At 39.8% G+C, this 19,775-nt stretch overlaps 1 protein-coding gene across 43 annotated transcripts in view; it reads right to left on the reverse strand.

The window, feature by feature from the left end:
- The window catches only part of CLASP2 (cytoplasmic linker associated protein 2), a 141,681-nt gene extending 122,110 nt beyond the window's left edge, over positions 1-19,571 (reverse strand). For 19 of the 43 annotated variants that reach the window (XM_066992363.1, XM_066992362.1, XM_048053548.2 and 16 more), the window contains exons 1-2: positions 19,111-19,569; positions 11,342-11,420 (exon numbers count right to left, since the gene is read on the reverse strand). In XM_066992363.1, the coding sequence (XP_066848464.1) occupies positions 11,342-11,420; positions 19,111-19,290 (259 nt within the window). In that variant the 5' untranslated portion in view covers positions 19,291-19,569. Of the gene's footprint in view, positions 1-11,341; positions 11,421-18,237; positions 18,256-19,110 lie in introns of those variants that run through there. The other 24 variants (XM_066992334.1, XM_066992339.1, XM_066992336.1 and 21 more) reach the window with 5 other exon arrangements.
- Positions 19,572-19,775: the final 204 nt, after the last annotated feature.

The raw sequence follows: 19,775 nt of genomic DNA on the forward strand, positions 1-19,775 counted from the left end.
TGATCTTTAGAAAAGCTATCTGAATGAATGCTGAGACCAGCATTGTGCAAGACATCTTGCTATACTGGTTCCCAGTTCTCTGTATGGTGCCTACATGCACACTTTGTGAGATTCTTCCCCACAGTGCTTTCAGTACAACTTCTTGAAAACAAGCAGCAATGACACTGAGCACACTGCTTTTTGACAGGGATTACAAGTAATGGGAAACTGGTGGAGATGTCATCTCCCACTTAGCTCCCATGGGACAGTGCTTTTACAGTCACTATCAGTACCTGAAACACCACTTGGAAAAATCAGTGTCATGGGCTAACAGTACCTGTTAACAGCTCAGCCTTCTGTATGAGCTTTTGTTTCTGATCTGATTCACAGATTTCTAAGAGCTGAAAGTATCAGAAAGGTAATTCTAGCTGGAACTCTTACTCAACGCAGATCACAACACCCAGCCTGTAGTTCTCCTCCAAATTAGTATTCTAGTCAAGCAGGGGCAAAGTTTTTAATTACCGTGCCATTTACTTCAAACTTTGAAAACTAGCCTAACATTCCTAATATTTACCACAAGTCTTTTGGGGACTCTCTCATATTCCACCACCAGTTAAAAAAGTTACAGGTAAAATCACCTTTTGCTGCTTTTGGTGTTACATTTCTGAACACCTGAGAGTAGTTGACAGTTATTTTTTGTTTGGTCCCTCTCTCAGCTGCTGACTGCTATTCAGCTCACAGAAGAAATAACTCTATCACCCTGCATTTTGAAAGGGAAATCTGAAAGAATTGTAATAGAACTTGATGATTATAATGATAATGATAACTAAGCAGTACTGGCGCCAGAAAAAGAAAGGGAAAAGAATAAGTGATTCAGAAGGTCTCCTCAGTCCTCTGCTTCTACATAACAGTATTAAACCCCCCAGCTGTTTCTGAAGTGTGATTACTGCTGGACAAATACATTGCTGAATTCTGAATTTTTCCTCCTACTGTATCTGAACACTTTCTAATCGTTATAATCTAAGCACTTAATTCAACCGGCTCTGGATATTCCACTGATGTCTTTAGCTATCACTATCAAGCTTTTGCATTTTTCATCTATTTTTTCCTTCCCTTTCTGCTCTGAATAAGTTATTATAGCTGTCTTCATTGTACACTGTGAAAAGAAAGGGTGTGTGTGTGTGTGTGTGTGTGTGTGTGTGTCCCTCATTTTGTGAACACAGAAGAAACGTCCAGAACCTCAGAAGTCAATTTTGGGAGTACACAGCTGACCCCTCCTAAACTTCCATTCACGAAACAAAAATAAACACTGAGAAGCTGTTCCAAGCAGGGCAGCATAGTGAATGCCTGTGTTGCTGAACACTGCTCTTTTGTGACTCATTAGCAGGCTGACTCAGTTCATGGAGCTGTAGATACCAGGGCTTTGCTATAATCACCAAGGCAAGCACAGAGAACAGCTACTAGAAGATGCTGAACAGAGATGAGGTCACTGTGTTGCACTAAGCTATGACACAGCCTGTGGATTACTAAACACGCCAGCCTTTCCTGCCTGCAGTCTTGACTTGTTTTCCCCCTAAATTGCAAGTTGCTTTAAGACCACGTATATGGCATGATGTATTCTGGTTGCATAAGACAAAGGAATACAGCTGTTGAGTGCTGGCAACCATCAGCTGGTTTTCAGTTTGGTAGTTCATCTTTTCTGACAGAGTAAGCTCCAATAGGAAATGATTTTGGTTGCCTACCCATAAAGTTTCAAAGTGCTAAACTAGAAGGGGATCGCCAGCAAACATATTTCAACTTGAACTCCTAACGTCTTCATCACTTGTTTTGCAAATGTCATAAATGTTTATAGCAAGAGCAACTTCGATTATTGCTTTTTCTGCATTGGTGATGAAAAATAGCCAGACAGTGTTAGCTAGCCTTTCTACAGGGAAGTGCGAAACACATCTCCCTACCCAAAAATTCCTAGACCATTTTTAAGATGCTTGGGTCCTCTTTAGCATCCTCTCTTGCTGATGCCCCTCTCTTTTCCTATACTCTAAGCATCCTTGCCTAGCTTGCATTCAGTGCCTCCTGGCCTCTTGCTCCACTCTAGTCCTGTCCAACCCAAGGCCACATAGCATAAGAAATTTTGAGTTCTTAGAAGAAGAAGCCCTTAGAAGAAGTCCTAAGCCCAAAGCAGCCATTACAGCTTAGCTTCAGCAACTACAGTACAATACGCTCTACATCAGGACAAGCCAACACTACTACTAGAAAGCAGCAGCTTTGCCTACTCACCACCCCAGCCACTGTTTCCCTCTCCCGGCTCAGTCCAGCCCTTGTACCAGTATTTGTCTGTTTACAAGCAGACCTGAGGACATACTGGGGCATTCCATCAACAAGACACCCATGTGTCCATCAAAGGCAGGAGCTGAGAGATATGTTGGAACTAAGTCCACAGGAACAAGCTAGGAGATTTTTTGGCACCTTAGGAAGTATATACTGGGTATTTGCGCACTAAGAGTTCATTAAAAGATTTTTAACTTGGTCACCTTTAGGCAGGTTTCTATCCTTACCAGGAAAAGCTTAAGTCATAGTTGCAGTACGAGAACACCAGAACTGGAGTTCCTGCTCTAAAAGATTAGAGCGCTATTACTTCCCAAAGAATAGGTGACCTGAAAACATATCACTAAGAACTTTTATATCACTTTTATCCCCCAACTTTATTCCAAATACAACTGAACAATCATTTTGGCTGGTATTTCTCCTTTATGTTTTATATGCTTTCTCACCAGCATTATCAAACTGATGTCCTTCTTCATGCTGCAGTGCACATGCTGCATTTGGTTGTTTCTGCCATCAGTCTGCAAGCTAAACAGTCTCAAATAGTCATTGGAGTTACACAAATGTGAGGATGGAGAAGTAGCATCATCTATAAAGGCACTATTCAAGGCAGTAGTATCCCAACTTATCCAGTGAAGTATGTTATCTGTCACATACAGCATGGATTCACGTATCCCTACTGTTTTATATTAATCTTACTGAGCTTACTTCTTCAATTGCCTGGTTTCTTTAATTTATTTCAAATGGATTTGGAAAACCCAGTAACATTTTACAACTTTCTTTCTTTTATTAATTTCTGCTGATAATGCAGAATTATTCTTTGCAGAGCCACAAAGACCTGTACCCCATTCTATCTGCCCTTGCACCACATTTTAGCATATTGTCAGTCTCCTATCACTACCAGCCATTCCACGGGTTTTCCTGTTAATATCTCGGCATTGTTATACAAAGATATTATAATTTTCTTCACTGAAGAAATCTTAAAGGTGTTAGTAAACATGCTCTATAGCACAGATTAATTGTACCTGGTCTACCTCCAACTGACCTGCTATCTACATCTGACCTGCTGTTTATTCCTTTTCCTTTCTAACTGCATAAATAGTTAGGTTTGTATTACATCCCTAACAGAGCTTGTTATCCAATTAGTTTCTTCTCTGTTGTTTGACTTCCTTTTCTTGGCTTGGTAAATATAAATAAATCTTCATTTATACGAATTCACATAATTATTTTAGCACTACTAGTTTGACAATAATGCAAGATTTAGAGCCAAGAACAGCCTGAAGAGTCAGAGTACAGCCTTGAGAGATTAAACATTTATTTCCTCTACAGGGACAGAAGATGATAAACAAGTAAATCACAGAAGTCAGCACCTAGAGTGGCACCCCGCTTATTTTTAAAAATTCTGAGCAGTTTTACTGTATGACCCCCTGAAGCAAAGAACGCCACAAGTAGCACAAACAATTTTCTTTTGTTAAACTTTAACAAGAGTTCCTTCTTTTACAACACAAATGTGGAGTTTTTCAGTGTGTATCATTGCTCACAACTCTCCCTTATTCCCTCTCTCTTGACCACTGCTCTTTGTAAGTGCCCTTCTTATGTATACCCTCTGCTGCCTACCCCTTTCTGTGAACCACCTTCAGAGAGTCCCTGTCAGCTCTACTGGAGTTGCAACCACAAAGGCTTACAAGGGGAAAAGAAAGGAAAAAACAGACATTAAGCAAACAAGAATATTTACCAAGGAAACAACCTCAGTGTTGGCAAAATTCCTGTTTCTAAAATGTCTAACTTATCTCAGGCATTAAAAGAAAAAACCTTGGGGACAGAAACAGAGATTAAACTTGGGCAGCAGTATCTTCTGGTTTTCTCAGAAACCTTGCCAGTTCAGGCAGCAGCACTAATTGGCTGCCAGTATTAGAAAGCTGTCAGCAATGGAGGCAGCCTCTGCTCTTCTGGGTAAGATGTGCAGGAGAAAAAATCCCACAGAGGCTCCTACAGGGCCTGCAATATGGCTGGTCTGACAGATCAAAGTCAGCAAAGGCTACTTCCAACCAAAGAATCTCTATCGGGCTTTCAGAGGTAAGAGGGCCACAGGGGCCTCACTGCTCCCCTTTTGACACTCCTCAAGATAAAGTCCGGTCCAGAGTAAGCAAGTTCAAACAAGAGCCATGTCAGACATTAATGTGCCTCTCTGGGTCTCTCCTGGAGCCAAGACAAGCATTTATGGGATTAATGAGATACACTGTTCAACTCCAAAAGCGGAAAGAAAACATACAAACACACATTTCTTTTACGATATAACAACTAATCTATCAGGGTCTCAGCCCCAGGAAACATGAGGAAAGAGGTTTCAAGTCCAAACAGTTTAAAGAGGTGCATTAGACCATCAAGAAAATTGGAAAATTGTCATCGTCTGAAATTTTTTAGCCCTAAGCTGGTTTTAAAAGAACTAGTATTAGTTAGAACAAAACAGAAACCAAGGAAAGCTATGATTCCTCTACTCTTATATTTAATGAGACTGCATTTTTAGGGGTCATATAATGAGGTGCCCATAGGCAGCAAGCAGATGGTACTCTAATTCACAGCCTATCAGTCGAGCATGAATCGCTTCAGGTAAAAGTCATTCTGATAATAATAATTGTTATGCAATAAATAAATAAATGCTACAGGAATGTATTCCAGACAGCTGGATTCCAGATAGGATGTAAAGAGCTTTAAACATCATAGGAGTTGTGTTGTTGTTGCTTTTTTTACAGCTTTAGAGAATCTGTCACCAAGACAAGAAAAGGCACAGCTTAGAACAGCTCTGACCATTACCTATGATCATTAACCATAAAGGGAACTAAAGGAAATTTAAGAATTTTCTGAGATGTTGCAGGAAGTTCATCTTTTTGTGAAATTCAGAAATATAAACACAATTCAAAACATCTATTCTGGGGAAAAAATACAAATAACTGAGTCTCCTTTTGCAGCCTTTTCTAAAAACAATGCAAACAAACAAAAGCAACCATGCAAATAAACAAACAACAGAAATATTCAACGTTTTGTTGTTTAAGATAATCCTACAGCACACATCCAACACAGTGCTTCCTGAGATCAATAAAAAGTAAAACAAAAAGCCGAAGTCAAACTAAACAACTGACTTGCCTATAGATGCAACAAAGTATCTCTGAGGAAGACTTCTCTTACATAAATATAAAAGCCTACTTTGCATTTTGTGAGAAATTCAATTTGATTTTATTTCAAAGTTTTGTCTAACCTTTGAGGTTGGCCATACTTTAAGCAGAGACATAGTCCAGATGAACTCAAAGGTCCCTTCCAACCTAAATTACTCCCGGTTTTATGTTTAGGTTGATGTTTATCCGAATGTACACCCTGACATTAGCCTCAATTCTGCAATGAAATTAATAACACTAAAAAAATAACCACTCCATAAAACCTGAATGTCAATTATTTTTTAACACAATATATGTCCATGATAGGTCATGTTAAAAGAGTTTTTGGTTTTTGTATTGAGGGGGAAAACATTTTTCCATACATCATTAAAGCCATCTACTGAAGAGTCACATTGTGATTAAACTGCATATTTAAGCCTTTTCCATCAAAAAATGTCATTCATTAATTGGGAGAAAAAGCAAAAATTATTGTCTAAGTCTGCACTGATGCAATCTTACTCAAACAAATATTGTCAAATTCTTCTACTAAATGTTTTTCATCCAAATTAACTCAAAAATAATGCATATTTCCAAGTCCTTACAATGCTTTAAAATAAATCTGGCAACATACTTGCATGCCTATTTGTGACAAGACTGAAAAAGCATTCAAATTATTCTGAAAAGTCTAATTTAAAGGTTCTTCCATCACTTCTAGAAACCACCTGAGAATGAAGATAAACACTTCAAATTGGTAGTATAAAGCACAACAGCAATCCTCCAAAATTATTTTTGCCCACTGAATTCTTTTTACTATAAGAAGAATTTCCAACTTCTATTATATATATGCACATAAACTAATATACATGTCTGTCTCTGTGTTTAAAGTATGTGTATATATATATATTCAGCCTTTTATATATATATATATACACAAAATGGGTATCTGTGTTTCTACTTGTCAAATATCTTTCTTTTGATTTGTAAATTACTAAAACATATTTTATGGACTCTTGTAAGGTTGTTTGTGGAAGTGAATGGCAACATAATCATATCATAGACTAATGGATAGTTTCACATATGCAGAAAAATGTATCATGATACAATACCATATTAAAATTGAAACAGATTCTATTTGCTTTTACTGTAGCTTTTATTTTTCCCCTTCTTTCAACAGCAACAAAATAATGTTGAATCAAAGTCACATTCAATTACAGAATTATTACTTTTTTCTTATATTTATCCAAAGCACTACATGACCTAAATTCAGAAAATGGCTTGTGATATCAAACACTGCAATTTTCTTGCAGGATACCAGCTAATCTTCATCTTGTACATAAGAAAAATAAAGCTCTCTGAATTACTGGTCACTTTTGTATGCCATACACCTAATTCTGATGGTAGAAATCCCCAGTGATGGTGATGGTGATAATTTAGGAAGACATGTTATTCCTAAAGTACTGAAAAGAACTAGAGGGCAGTTTAAAAATAAGTGGGATTTTGTGCTTTTACTTTTTTTTTTAAAACTAGTGAACTTCAAATTTGTCATCACAGAATATTAAAACGTAGATAGTATCATCAGGTTCGATATTTGAAAAATTCATGGACAAGTACATAAACAGTCGCCAAACTAAACAGAGATGGCTATACCCTCCAACATCCAATGAACGGGGATGTGAAAGCAGCTCTGAGGAATGGACTACCTATGGAAGCTCAGCTCAGGACATACTGCCAAAATAAGAGGTTTTGTGTTGGGCACAAGAACCACTGAATCTGAGCCTGAAAAGGACTTTCTTAAACCTTGTTTAGGAACCATACAGAATAGAAAAAGCATCGACAAATATGTAACATTTCTTCAGTGACTGTTCTCACAACAGTGGAACCAATGCAAGGAAAGAGGGCAAAATAATGTTCACTTCTAGAGAACAAAATTATTTCTTATATATAGTATTTTAATAAGGGATGCCATCACCTGGGGAAAAAAAGATTGTGACAAGGTCATTATGTACTCTTATGTAATCTTTTTTTAATCACAGAACTATCAGCAGTATTCAATCGTGAAAGATATAACACTCAAATACACCTTAATCCGCCCTATTTTTCCAGAATATAGCCCTCTACTCTTATGAATTAATACACAGCCTGACACCTATTGTTTGCAAAGTATTTTAGATCATCTTCACTGGAAGTACTAAAAAAAACAAATCCAAAATTTTTGTGTCCAAGCTCCTAGAACACTGATGTCAGCATCAGCAACAGAGAGCAGGCAATGTGGTTGTTCCAGCCACATAGCCCAGGCCACAGAAGGCAAAGGCAGGGACAGGAAGAATGAACCGCCCACTGTAGGAGAAGACCAGGTTCAAGACCAGCTAAGGAAACTAAAGGTGCACACTAATTAATGAATTAATGGCATATATGTTGACTGTAAAGATGGAAAGGATAATAAAGCCTTCACGTTCTTAGTGAAAAGCCTGCAATGTTTATGGGTGTGAATATTCAGTCACATCAGTTATTTTTTTTCTGCATGTAAAGAAAGCTATCCCCGTGATACCTGAACAGGAAATTAAACAGTAGGAAAAAATGTATTTTGCTATGTTATAGTGGGTAATATGCCGTTATATTTCCATCATTTCCTGAGTTCAGAATCATGAATACAAACACTTCAGGGTCACCAAAAAATAACACTCTTTTCTAAAACAAAGATACATTTAAATTTCCAGGTCTGTTGTGACAAAATATAGCTATAAAAGTGAAACTTCACATAGACTCTAAGATTAATTTTATTTTTAAAAAGGCAGAAAACAGAATAGAAAGGTACTTTACATATACATCTTGCTTTGCTATATTTATGTTGCCATCCTGATCTTCAGTGAGAATGCAAGTACCAAAAATGACTTACTGCAATAAATGAAAAGTGAACTGCCTTTTGAGTATTTCAAAGTAGTATCTAAATTTGCCTGGAAAAGTTCTATTATGTTTGTCTTCCAAAAATACTATGCTCACATTTATTTGACTAAAACAGAAGAAAGTAAATGCCTACCATACAAAATAATAGTAAGAACTCCTGTGGGGCTGTAAAAGCCTTGTTACTTAGTTGAATTTGCTTTTAACTTTCCCAACATTTGCAAGCTTGATACCACGATCTTTATTTTCCCCTCCTATCACCGGACACCACCCTGGACAACAGACCCTAAGTCACCATCACTGCACAAGACACAGGTTGTTTCAGCAGACAGTTTCATAAATATATTAGGTCAATTTTCAGGAAGCAGCAGTTTTACAAATAGATCATCAGTAATTATGAAAGTAATAGATGACGTAATAAAAACAAACACCATTATGCCACAAATACATATGCTGCATCTGAGCTGTTATGGCTTCCTCAATTCAAAAGCACTGCAATAGAAAGACAATGAAAGGGGCAACAAGAACAATAAAAAAATGTGGAACAATGTGTGTACAAGAAACAATTAGACCACAGAGGAGAGAGGGGAAATGGGCAGCAGAGAGGCCTGGAAGAGTTGTGTAAAATGAAGATTGGCATTAAAAAATATAAGAAATGATGGTTTGCCTTTTTAATAAAAGAGGTGAGCAAGCAAGAAGATATCAGAAAGCCAGTCCGAAATAAGAGTTTTGTAACACCGTACATAATTAAGCATCACTACATAGCACTTAAGAAGTCAAAGGTCTATGTGGGTTCAGGGACCAACCCAATAAAGCTGTAGGAAAACAGGGTGACAGGGGAGACACTGAAGGTAACCATCTATGCTTCATCTGGCCCTAAACTGGCAAGACTACTTACTGACAGCTGGCAGGTCATACTAAAGGAGTTATCACTGCAGTTTTGTCCTGTCCCTATTTTTTTCAGACATCTGCAAACAGATCACTGTCAGACTCGGGTCTTTGGTCTTACTGGGATTATGTTAAGACAAATCTACAAAGTTGACACAATATGATTTGGGAAACTGGTAGTTCTTCAAATTTTTTTGAAGGAAGCAGTTTTCTTGTTCACCAGTGTGCTTTTAATTACTCTCATAAACTCTGGATTATCCACACTGTCAGACATTTACAATAAAGTTTTTGTATTACTGCTTCACTGAAAAAAACTGAAAATAAACCAAATCTTCTTATGAGACTTGGTCAGACAGCTACCAACCGAACAGAACTCATCTTATAAATCCCTCTTAAAAAAAGTAATAAATCCCTCTTTAAAAAAGTAATTAAAATAAAGATTGTTTTCTGCCTTTACTGAGACTAACATTTTAGTGTCTGTTAAGCTTATATAAAAGTTGATCATGCACAAGGGTGACTTGCGTATTTAGCATAATGCACTCTATAGGTCCTGATTTTGGAGATCTCAGAAGGCTAATTTCAGTTGAGGGCACTATTTCTCAACTTTTCTAAAGAAATACTTCTGCAATACATGGCTTCATGTGTCTACTTACGCTATACAAGTTCAACAGTCACCCAGTGACAGTACATTTCTTCTTTTAATATAAATGCTACTGAGAACAAAACTGTAAATATTTATTTACTCATAGTCTCAAAAAAATCAAATAGGAGGGGAAAAAAAGTTTTTTCATTGGAGCTGTCTGTGTCAACCTTTACAGTTCGCTTAACACAAAAATAGACGAACTGAAGAAAGTTTTACAACCATTTAGTAAGATGGCTGTACTCTTAAGTTCTACACATCGCTAAAATACATACCAAGGCAGAGTAACACTCTGAAGTCTAGTATTGTTTGTCGCTACAAATGGGCACTATTCAAAATCAATATTCTGCACAGCACAATATGCCTCCAGTTCCCTTATGCTACTCCAATACAAAACCAACCAGCCGAACAAAACCCTCTGCAACAAAGTAGATTTAAATTCTGTAGCACTTTACTGCAGCAGAAAGAATATTCGACAGCATCCTGAAATATGCTTTCAATTAATTTAGTTATGAACTTGTCGTAAACTAAACTTTGTATTCCTAAACTTTCAAATTTTGCTGATTTCTCAACTACTAAAAACAAAAGCGGAAACCTGAAGAATAGCAAAGTTAAAATTTCGACAGACAATTTAACATAGCTATGCTTGTAGGAACAAGATACAAGACATTACACACACATTTTGCATAAGGACATTAAGTTAGGTCCTTCTGTTAAAAATAGCCAGTGATAAACCACCAATGTTAATGCCCTGCCCTAGCACCACAATCTCTTTTCAAGGACAGCAGCAAAATGAATTGAGCAGATTAGTTTGCTCATATTTCCCAGAACAACTATTTCAGAGTCAGGCACTCACAGATCCATCATTTGAAATACTCTTATTTGAGTAAACATTTCACCCAAGAATAAGAGCTAGCACTCTTTTTCATCCCAGAAAAAGTTTAGACTACTGAAAACTAGACTTACCTAGATAGCAGTTACCAAGCAGGAGGTGGACCACACACTCCCCTTAGACCACAGACTTCAGCAGACATAAAGCTCTAATTAAAATGATCCACAAATAAAACCTATAATCTTTAACGCAAGCTGAAGGTAGCACTTATGTTCTAACATCATTTTTAGACGACTGTCTTGGAGCATTGTAAGTAACTATATAGCATAGGAGTGGCAAGCAACTATATAGCTTGAAATTAATTACAGAAAAGACATTCCTGGAACCCTTAAAAATTACAATCACCACCTACAAATCAGTAATTACATGAAAAATGAGTATTTACAAGTTAATATAAAATTATTCAAATTCCAACAACAGCATTGAAATACCTATACATTTACATCCTCAGACATTGTTTTAAACTATGATTAGCTCAGAAAGCTTTCTACATGTTCAGCTACCACTGCTGGGGGTGGATGGGCAATGTGCTACCTTTTGGTCTTAAGAAAGTTACTTTTCACTTACCGGTTCCTATATAGGATTTAAAGCGTCCTGATAGTCTGTTGACAAAGGCACCTAAAACATCTAATCCCAGTAACGACACCTGTCGAAACAAAAGCATCAGATATACAAAACAGAAGACTAGAGATTTCTTTAGAATTTACTTTAAAGAAATTACAGACTTCTGTATGCAAACAAGCTGGACCACTATATCTTAAACTTAAAAAAGAAAAAGAAAGTTCCAGTTAGAGAGCTGATAATTTCTTAAGAGCTTTCATTAAGACAAAGTTATCAGCATATGTTTGGATCAATTATATTTACATATACTAGATCAATTCAGATTTTTCATTACTTCTCTTAAAACGGGAAGAAATTAAATGTTAGAAAATCAATGTTTTACTATTTGCAACTTCAAATGATTAAAATTCAAATGATGAATAAAGAGGACTAAGGAGCTGAAAGAAGCTCTTCATTTTTCTCTCTGGATTGTGTATGAGGACTGCAATTCCATTCCTCCTTTCTTTAAAAAATGACTGCCAGATACTGTCTATCACAGTATAAACTGTAAATCAAAATCCCTTTGAAAGAGGGACCAAATCAAAACCCCTTTGAAGCAGGGACCAGTATCAGGACAGCCATATTGCTTTAGGCCTCACCTCCTCTACCAGGCACCTAAGCTGCTGAAAGAAACATAAAACAGAAAACCTTACAAAAAGGGGGGGGAAGTTGAGGGTGACAAGCTGTTCCCAGACTCAGAAAAAGCAAACAGCTTAACAGCTTAAAACAGAAAACAAATAAAGCCCAGGTGTTACACGCTTGTCTCAATCTGGTTAACCTAGATCATCCACTGAAGTGATTGCATCTTTTTCCAAACTCCTGAGAGAACAACTCAGAGAAGCTAATGTTATCTTCCCTAGCAGTTCAGACCACACCATTTGTCTACCTGTTTTGTAAAATATAGAAGTTTTATTTCTTTTCACTTGGTCTTGTTCAAAATTCAAAAACCAAAATAAAGTACAAAATGCTACTGGAATTCTTTGGAATTCCCATATACCAACAAAGTAGATGAGACGACAATGTCCATTTATCTAGAAACAAAAACATAGTCACAAATGATCAGTTAAATAATTCTGGCAAGTGAGGACACTTCTCCGCCTTTATTATCCTATGTACTGTTCCAAGACTTCATTCTTAATTTCCTGTAACTGTTCATTATGAACACACAAGCCTACATTGTTGAACCTCGTGGTTAACGCAAGCTGCTGCCCATGAAGGGGCAAATGCCCAAGACCTCCTGAAGCTTTGGCGTTTGTAATTTTCCCCACAAATACACAAGCAGAATTACTCCCTCCTACGAGCTATTTATTTTCATAACATTTGGAATCATGTTTTCTTCAAGAACAATGTTCTCTTAAAATCCTCATCTGTAACAATTGTCCACACTAGAGGAGAGGCCAAAAATAATTCGACTGGGGATGAATATGAGGAAGACCGGCCCACGTACACAGTATTGTATGACTCCTGATTCCACAGGGAACTAGACAACTAAGCCCTCCATAAAATCTAGGATCTGAAGCAACCGTAAAATTAAAAATACTTTAATGAATTTAATATTAATAGATCTCCATTTAAACAGAAGATAGAAAATTGAGTACAATTTACTTGGAAATTTACACATTTTTATTACATACTAACACAGAAGAGTATCCCTGGCTTAGATTACTATGTTGCTAACAAGTAACTGCAGCTAAAATGCAGGAGAATGAGAAAGCAAAATACTGTAATAACTTAAAATATAAATCAACTTTTATGGTAACATCAAGGCTTTCCATTAATGTTCTTTTCCAGATTCTAAAGCTACACAAGACTTGAGACAAAATCTCAATATAAAACGCGATGCCTGAAATAAGAAATTCTTTTTGAATATACATACTGTTTTCCTATGCACCTGTTTCCCAACTATGAGCTCCACCTTAGGTCTAAAGTGTCATCCAGTGCCTTTAAGACACCTTTTCTTCGTAAGTATTCTGTTGTTTATTAATGCACAAATCTGCAGCATCTCCCTCTGTAACAATGCGTACAGTTCCCTACACATCTGATTATATTTGTAAAATCTCTAGTGACGACTACTACTCCGAAGTGCAGCAGCTCAGAGATTAAAAATCAAGAGGAACACGACTGCATTTCATTACAGATTTTAACGTGTTTTCAGTCGTATGGCAACAAGTGTTCATGCATGTTCATACATGTTGCAACAAAACTAGATTTCACAAGTTTTCTGGTATGTGGTGACAACACGTGTTCACACATGTTCGCACATGTGACAAAATGTGAGCAGTCATGTTTTCAGAGTTTTCATGACAACACGCGTGTTCATGCGTGTTGCGACAAAATGCATTTTCACATCTTTTCAGGCATACAGTGACAAAATACGTGTTCACGTGTGTTTATGTGTGTTGTGACTAAAGGCATTTTCAAATGTTTTCAGGCATTTGGTGACAACATGCATGTTCAGTGCTCATGCATGTTCACCTGTGCTGTGACGAAAAGCAAGAAGACATTTCAGTGCTTTGATGACAACACGCATGTTCATGTATGTTCAGGTGTGTAGTGCTAAAGGGTATTTTCATGCGTCTTCAGGCATATGCTGACAACACACGTGTTCACAGGTCTTGTGACAAAACACATTTTCACACGTTTTCAGGCATACGGTGACAACACACGTTCACACATTCACGCATGTGCAAAATACATTTTCACTTTTTCAGGCTTAAGGTGACAACACACGTGTTCACACGTGTTGTAACAAAACGCACTTTAACGCCTTTTCAGGTATAGGGTGACAACACATGTGCATGCATCTTCAGGCATCTTGTGATGAAACATTTTCATGTGTTTTCAGGCATATGGTGACAACAGATGTGTTCACACGTGTTGTGACAAAACGCATTTTAACACGTTTTCAGGGATTTGGTGACAACAGGCATGTATGATTTCAGGGCCCTGATGACAACAAACATGTTCATGTGTGCTACAACAAGGTGCATTTTCGCATATTTTCAGGTGTTTGTCGACAACATGCCAGGCGTGGACATTTCTGAACATGCGTGTTGTGACAATACGCACTTTCATGTATTTTCATGGATGTGGCAACAACACACATGCTCACTCCTGTTCACACATGTTCAGCATATGGAAGCAACACGTGGTCAGGCGTGTGGAGGTGTGTGGCTGCAACACGCCCGTTCACCTCTGAGGTAGAAACGCATGTTCACGAATGTTCAGGCATGTTGCAGCAACACATGTTCACACGCGTGGAGCCATTTGGTGGCAAGACATGTTTATGTGTGTAGAGGTGTGTATTGGGAACACTCATGTTCTCATGTGTTCTGCTGTATGATGGCCACGTGCCTGTTCATGGATGTGTCAGCAACACATGATTCCGTCTGTGGCAGTAACACAAGCATTCATGTCTGTGGAAGCCTGTGGCAGTGACGTGTATTTGCACGTGTGGTGGCTACACCCATGTTCATGTGTGTGGCAGCTACCCCCATGTTGACGCCTGTTCAGGCATGTGGCAGCTACATGCATGTTCAGGTGTGTGGTGGCAACACACGTGCTCAGGCCTGAGGCCTGAACATGTTCAGGCGCCCAGTGGCAATAGCCTTGTGCACACGTGTGGTGGTAAGAGATGTTTTCACATGTGTGGTTGAAATACGTCTGTTCAGACATGTGGCAGCAACAGCCGTGTGGCATGCACTTCTGCAGCTTGAGACATTTTTCCTCATATTCTGACCTGGTCCTCTGTCTGTCTCCGCTCTGCGTCACTGCTGCTCGCTCCTTTTTGTTCAAATGCCTTTCAACTTCAGCTCCCACCTCACTCACCGGTGGCCCTGGCTGTTACATGTAGCCTTGTTTCTTGCCTATTTGCCCAATTGCCATTCCAATTTTCCCTTTGTTACTGAAACCCTCAAGCTCCTCCTGCTGGCACTGTTCTGTTGAACAGAAGATACAACACACGCTTGTTATACCACATAAACGCACAAACACAATAGCCACTTTCTTGGTCATCCAGTATCTCTCCCCCTTCAGCGTTTTGACCAACAAACCCAAGGAATACTCTGCCTTGCAAAAAAACATTGAAAAAAAAATCTCCCGCTCTGACACAAGACCAGTGATGTTTTATTCTCATGTATTCACCAAGAACATCCACGTTAGTCCCATAAAGCCAGTGACCACATATGTCAGTAATAGAATGTGATAGAATGTGAATAGGATGTGATACCGTCAAGAATAAGTCATCAGTTCACTGCTTCAAGTGACCCCGAGGTATTATCACAAATGTTATCACTGCTCCAGTTTTCTGAGTCTGACAGGTATTTCTAAGTCTGAGGAAAACGAATACCAGTGAAGTAATGCTATCAGCCAACTCTCAATACTCTGCATCCGACTTCTCTTTAAAAAAAAATTCAGAATTCTTTCCCCTTCATTTTTTCCCCACTATTGTTCACAGCTTTGGGAAAATGGCCATTTAAAAAACACAAAATCATGAAAAACGTTTGGGTTGCAGCAACAAATCAAAGTCCCAGCCGATGTATAATAAACCCAATCGTAGCACCAAGATGCTAGGCAAACGATTTCCAGTTCAGTGGGCAACCCTGTGATTGTAATGAGGTCTGAAACAAAAAGGTTGAATTGTGCACCTCTTCTGGGTACTCCCTGGTGTTGACAAGCATCTTTGGAAGCTACTACATCGCTGGTTGCACAGTGGACATCCTAACTCAAGTCCCCAGGACACCCCTTTACAGACAGCCTGGGATGACAGCTCATCTCCCTCTCTAGGAGGCTTCCAGTGCTGTGCAACAAACTTTCACTCCATGCCATTCACAGATGAATCAATGCATGTTCTTAATCCCACCTTACTGATTTGTCAGCAGCTCCAGCTGGTAACTGCTCTCCTCTTCAATGAGAAAGATGAACGCAGACGTTTTCCTGATCAGCTTTCATAGTTTGTAACTACCAGTTGAGGTTTGCTTATTAAACTGCTATGAATAGCTGCAAACTTCCAAAAAGTAAAAGCACTATTAAACTTGTGGCAAAAAGGTTTTGACCTCTTAATTCAACACTGCTGATAACAAGTCCACGCTTGTTTACTTAACACCTCATCTCTTTTCATTCGTTACCAAGTCTGCCAAATCAGCCCTTCTGTTCCTATTTCCTCCAGTTGCTCTCCTCGTGTTTATTTGAGGCAGAAACTCTCATAGGATGTCGTGTCTTCTCAGACATAGCACAGAGCTGAACCGAGAGCTCCCAGATCTCTCCTCTTCTTATTCAGGATGTTCAGATGGAGCACTTCATGTAGAAGAATTAAGCTTTCCCACTCGGTTGAGTGGGAACAAATACAGTGCATCCAGAGCAAGTTATGTTAGTTAGTCCCTCATTATCCATACCTGTCACCTCCAAGAAAATAATGCTTTCTCTTGTAACTTTCTTTAAATATCCCCTGCTTGTAACTCTAGTTCGTCTAGCTCTGCAGTTCTGACAAATAAGCCAACTGCCAGCCATAATCATCACCCAATTAAACTGCCATGCCAACTGGGAGGGATTAATTACTTCAGGACTTTGAAGACCTTCAAGACAACGTAAGAAGAGAGATGTTAAGTAGGAATTTCTAGGAATATTCATTCCTCGGCAGACAAAAAGGCATCCAACAAATCAACAGAAATACCATAATTAAAAGCAAAGTTTACTGAAATATTTGTCTTGAGAAACATACAAGCCTGTGACACTCATTATCTTCTGTCGTCATTCAGGCCCAGAGCTTACCAACAAACTAAGACCTAGCATTTAAACATAGAACAGAATACTTCACTTGGAAGGGAGCTACAAAGATCAAGTCCAACTGCATGTAACATCCATGCTTGTTTAAGATGGAATATGAATTTTAGATGCCAACCACAATTCTCCACAATATTCCTTATTTTCATTTAGAAACATCAGATGCTGATCAACACCATCATAGACAGGGACACTGGAACTGATCTCAAACAAAACATCCAAGACCTTGTGCTGTTGCCATTAATAATGCATGTACAACATGCTTTGAAATGCAGTTTTGTATGTATGAAGAGCCACCAATAGGTGACACACAGAAAAGGAGACTGTAATAATATGGTAAGAACTGTAAGAGTTATTATAATTTATAGAAATCTACTTATTATAATACATCAATTACAGTTCTATAAGAATTATAATTAATAATTATAAGATTTCATAATAACCTTCGCAAGCCTCAATCAAAATATGAGGTTATCTGGACTACTGTACATTCCTCCTTTGTTACAACAAAGTACAACTGTACACAGTCCTAACATCCAACATCACTGTCACCTTACATCAACAGTGAGCAGAATGACCTGCTTTACAAAGATAAAAAGAAACGACCACCACAACACCTTGAAATTTCCTTTTCAATTCCCAATTTCATCAATTTAGAAGTGCAGGAAACAACTTTTATGTTATCCTACTGAGATAAGTGACCAACCGGTTCCTCTTTACACCTAATGATGTTTTAAAATAACTTGCCTAGCTTTCACGCTTATCAACTGCCAACAACTATCCTCAGATTAAGAATTCAAAAGCAAGTAAATCATCTTTATCCAACCCACATTACTCCCTCTAACTAACCTGACCTTTAGGAACAAATTTGTTTAACAAAAAAAAAAAGCAAGATACATGCAAGTACAGCTAAGCCTGATCATTTTTAGGCCTCAAACTTAGAAGTGCTATGTGCAAACACTGCCAAGTACGCAACACTGTCAAATCTAAGGAGTAAAAATAAGCATTTCACGAACACACTGCCTTTGCAAGGTGTTCCTATGTTTTCCTCCTGAGACTACAGAAATAGGAAAAAAAATTACCATAACCTCAATGCACTAAGTCCAAAGGTCCTACGGACAACCGTCTTAGGAGACAAGACGGCAACTCACGGACTCTGCGCAGCAGGAAGGGCGGCTCTCGCCCAGCTGCCAGACCTGAGCTCAGCATTACAGATCAACACCGCCACCAGATGACGGGAGTGCAGACCAGGGACAGTTACATACAGCAACAAACGGAAAAAAAAAAGCACTAAGACGAATGCGATTGCCCTTGGTAATAAAGCTACATTGTCTACCGTTATCGGCTGACCAACAGCAGAAAAAATTATAAATATTACTCCCCCACATGTCCACTGTAAATACGGTTTTCCTGTATGTCAGCCAAAAGCACACAGGAAAAAAAAGCCAAACATGAATCATCATTGGGTAGCTATAAAAATACCGTATAACTTCTCGTCTTTGAAAAAGTCACCTAAAGGCAATAGAAAAACTTAAAATTTACAACTGGAACCCGAAGAAGCAATTCAGTCATTAAGTGGAGAAAAATATGAACACAGTGAAACAGCACTCCTTAGGGCCTGCAGGAAATACTGGCAATCCCAGGAAACATTACACCAAGTGCAGAGAGCCCGGCATGGGAAGGGAATGGGAGTGGTAGCAAGAAAAAAAAAAAAAAAAAAGTAAGAATTACTAGCTAAGAAAATAGCTGGGGGGGGGGGGAGGGGGGGCAAGATGTTATGTGCTGCAATGTTTAGGCAATGATAAAAGGAATAGAAAGCAAGAAGTATTAACCAAAGCCAGGCAAAATTTCCGAGTCTCTGGGGGAGGAAGGGCAGGAGCCTGGGCCAGACGCCGGTCTGTACGTGTGCCGGTGCGTGGCGAAAGCGCACCCCGGGCCCCTCCCCGCCCCCGCACCTTGAAGTTGCTGGAGTTGACCCATGCCGCCAGCTCGTCGATCACTCTGTCGAGCCGCTGCGGGTCCTGCTCCACGTCCGGGGACGCCGCGGGGTCGCGCAGGTACTCCAGCAGCTCCTGCCCGACCTGCAGCCTGCGGCCCACGTCCTTCTGCTGCACCTGCTGACAGAAATGATCCATCCCGGGCGGCTCCGGGCCGGGGGCACGGGGGGGAGGCTCCAGCTCCTCAGCGCCGCGGGGCCCGGCCCGGCCTCCCCCGCGCCACGCCGCGGCGGGGCCGGCCCGCAGCTCGCATCCCCTCGGACCCCGGCAGCCTCGTCAGCCCCCGGTCCCCACCGCGGGGGAGCTCCGTGCCAACGGCCGTCCCCCTCTCCCCGCAGGCCAGGCCAGGCCGAGCCGAGCCCCGCAGAACCGCCGCCGCCGTCCCGGCCAAGTTGCGGCCCCCCCGCGGGCCAGCGCCGGACTGAGGGGGCGGGGCCTGACACTGGGCGGGGGCTCCTCATAGCCCCGCCCCTCAATAGATCCGCCCTCTCCCGCCCCGCCCACCGCCTCCACGCGGGTTGTGGCCCGCCGGAGGAGGCGCATGCGCAGCCTGCCCGTCCCGCTCTCCCCGAGGCGCTGAGGGGAGGGGCCCGGGGCTCTGAGGGGGTTTTGGCGGCCGCAAG

This window comes from Anser cygnoides, chromosome 2 (genome assembly GCF_040182565.1).
Source record: "Anser cygnoides isolate HZ-2024a breed goose chromosome 2, Taihu_goose_T2T_genome, whole genome shotgun sequence".
Taxonomy (NCBI): domain Eukaryota; kingdom Metazoa; phylum Chordata; class Aves; order Anseriformes; family Anatidae; genus Anser; species Anser cygnoides.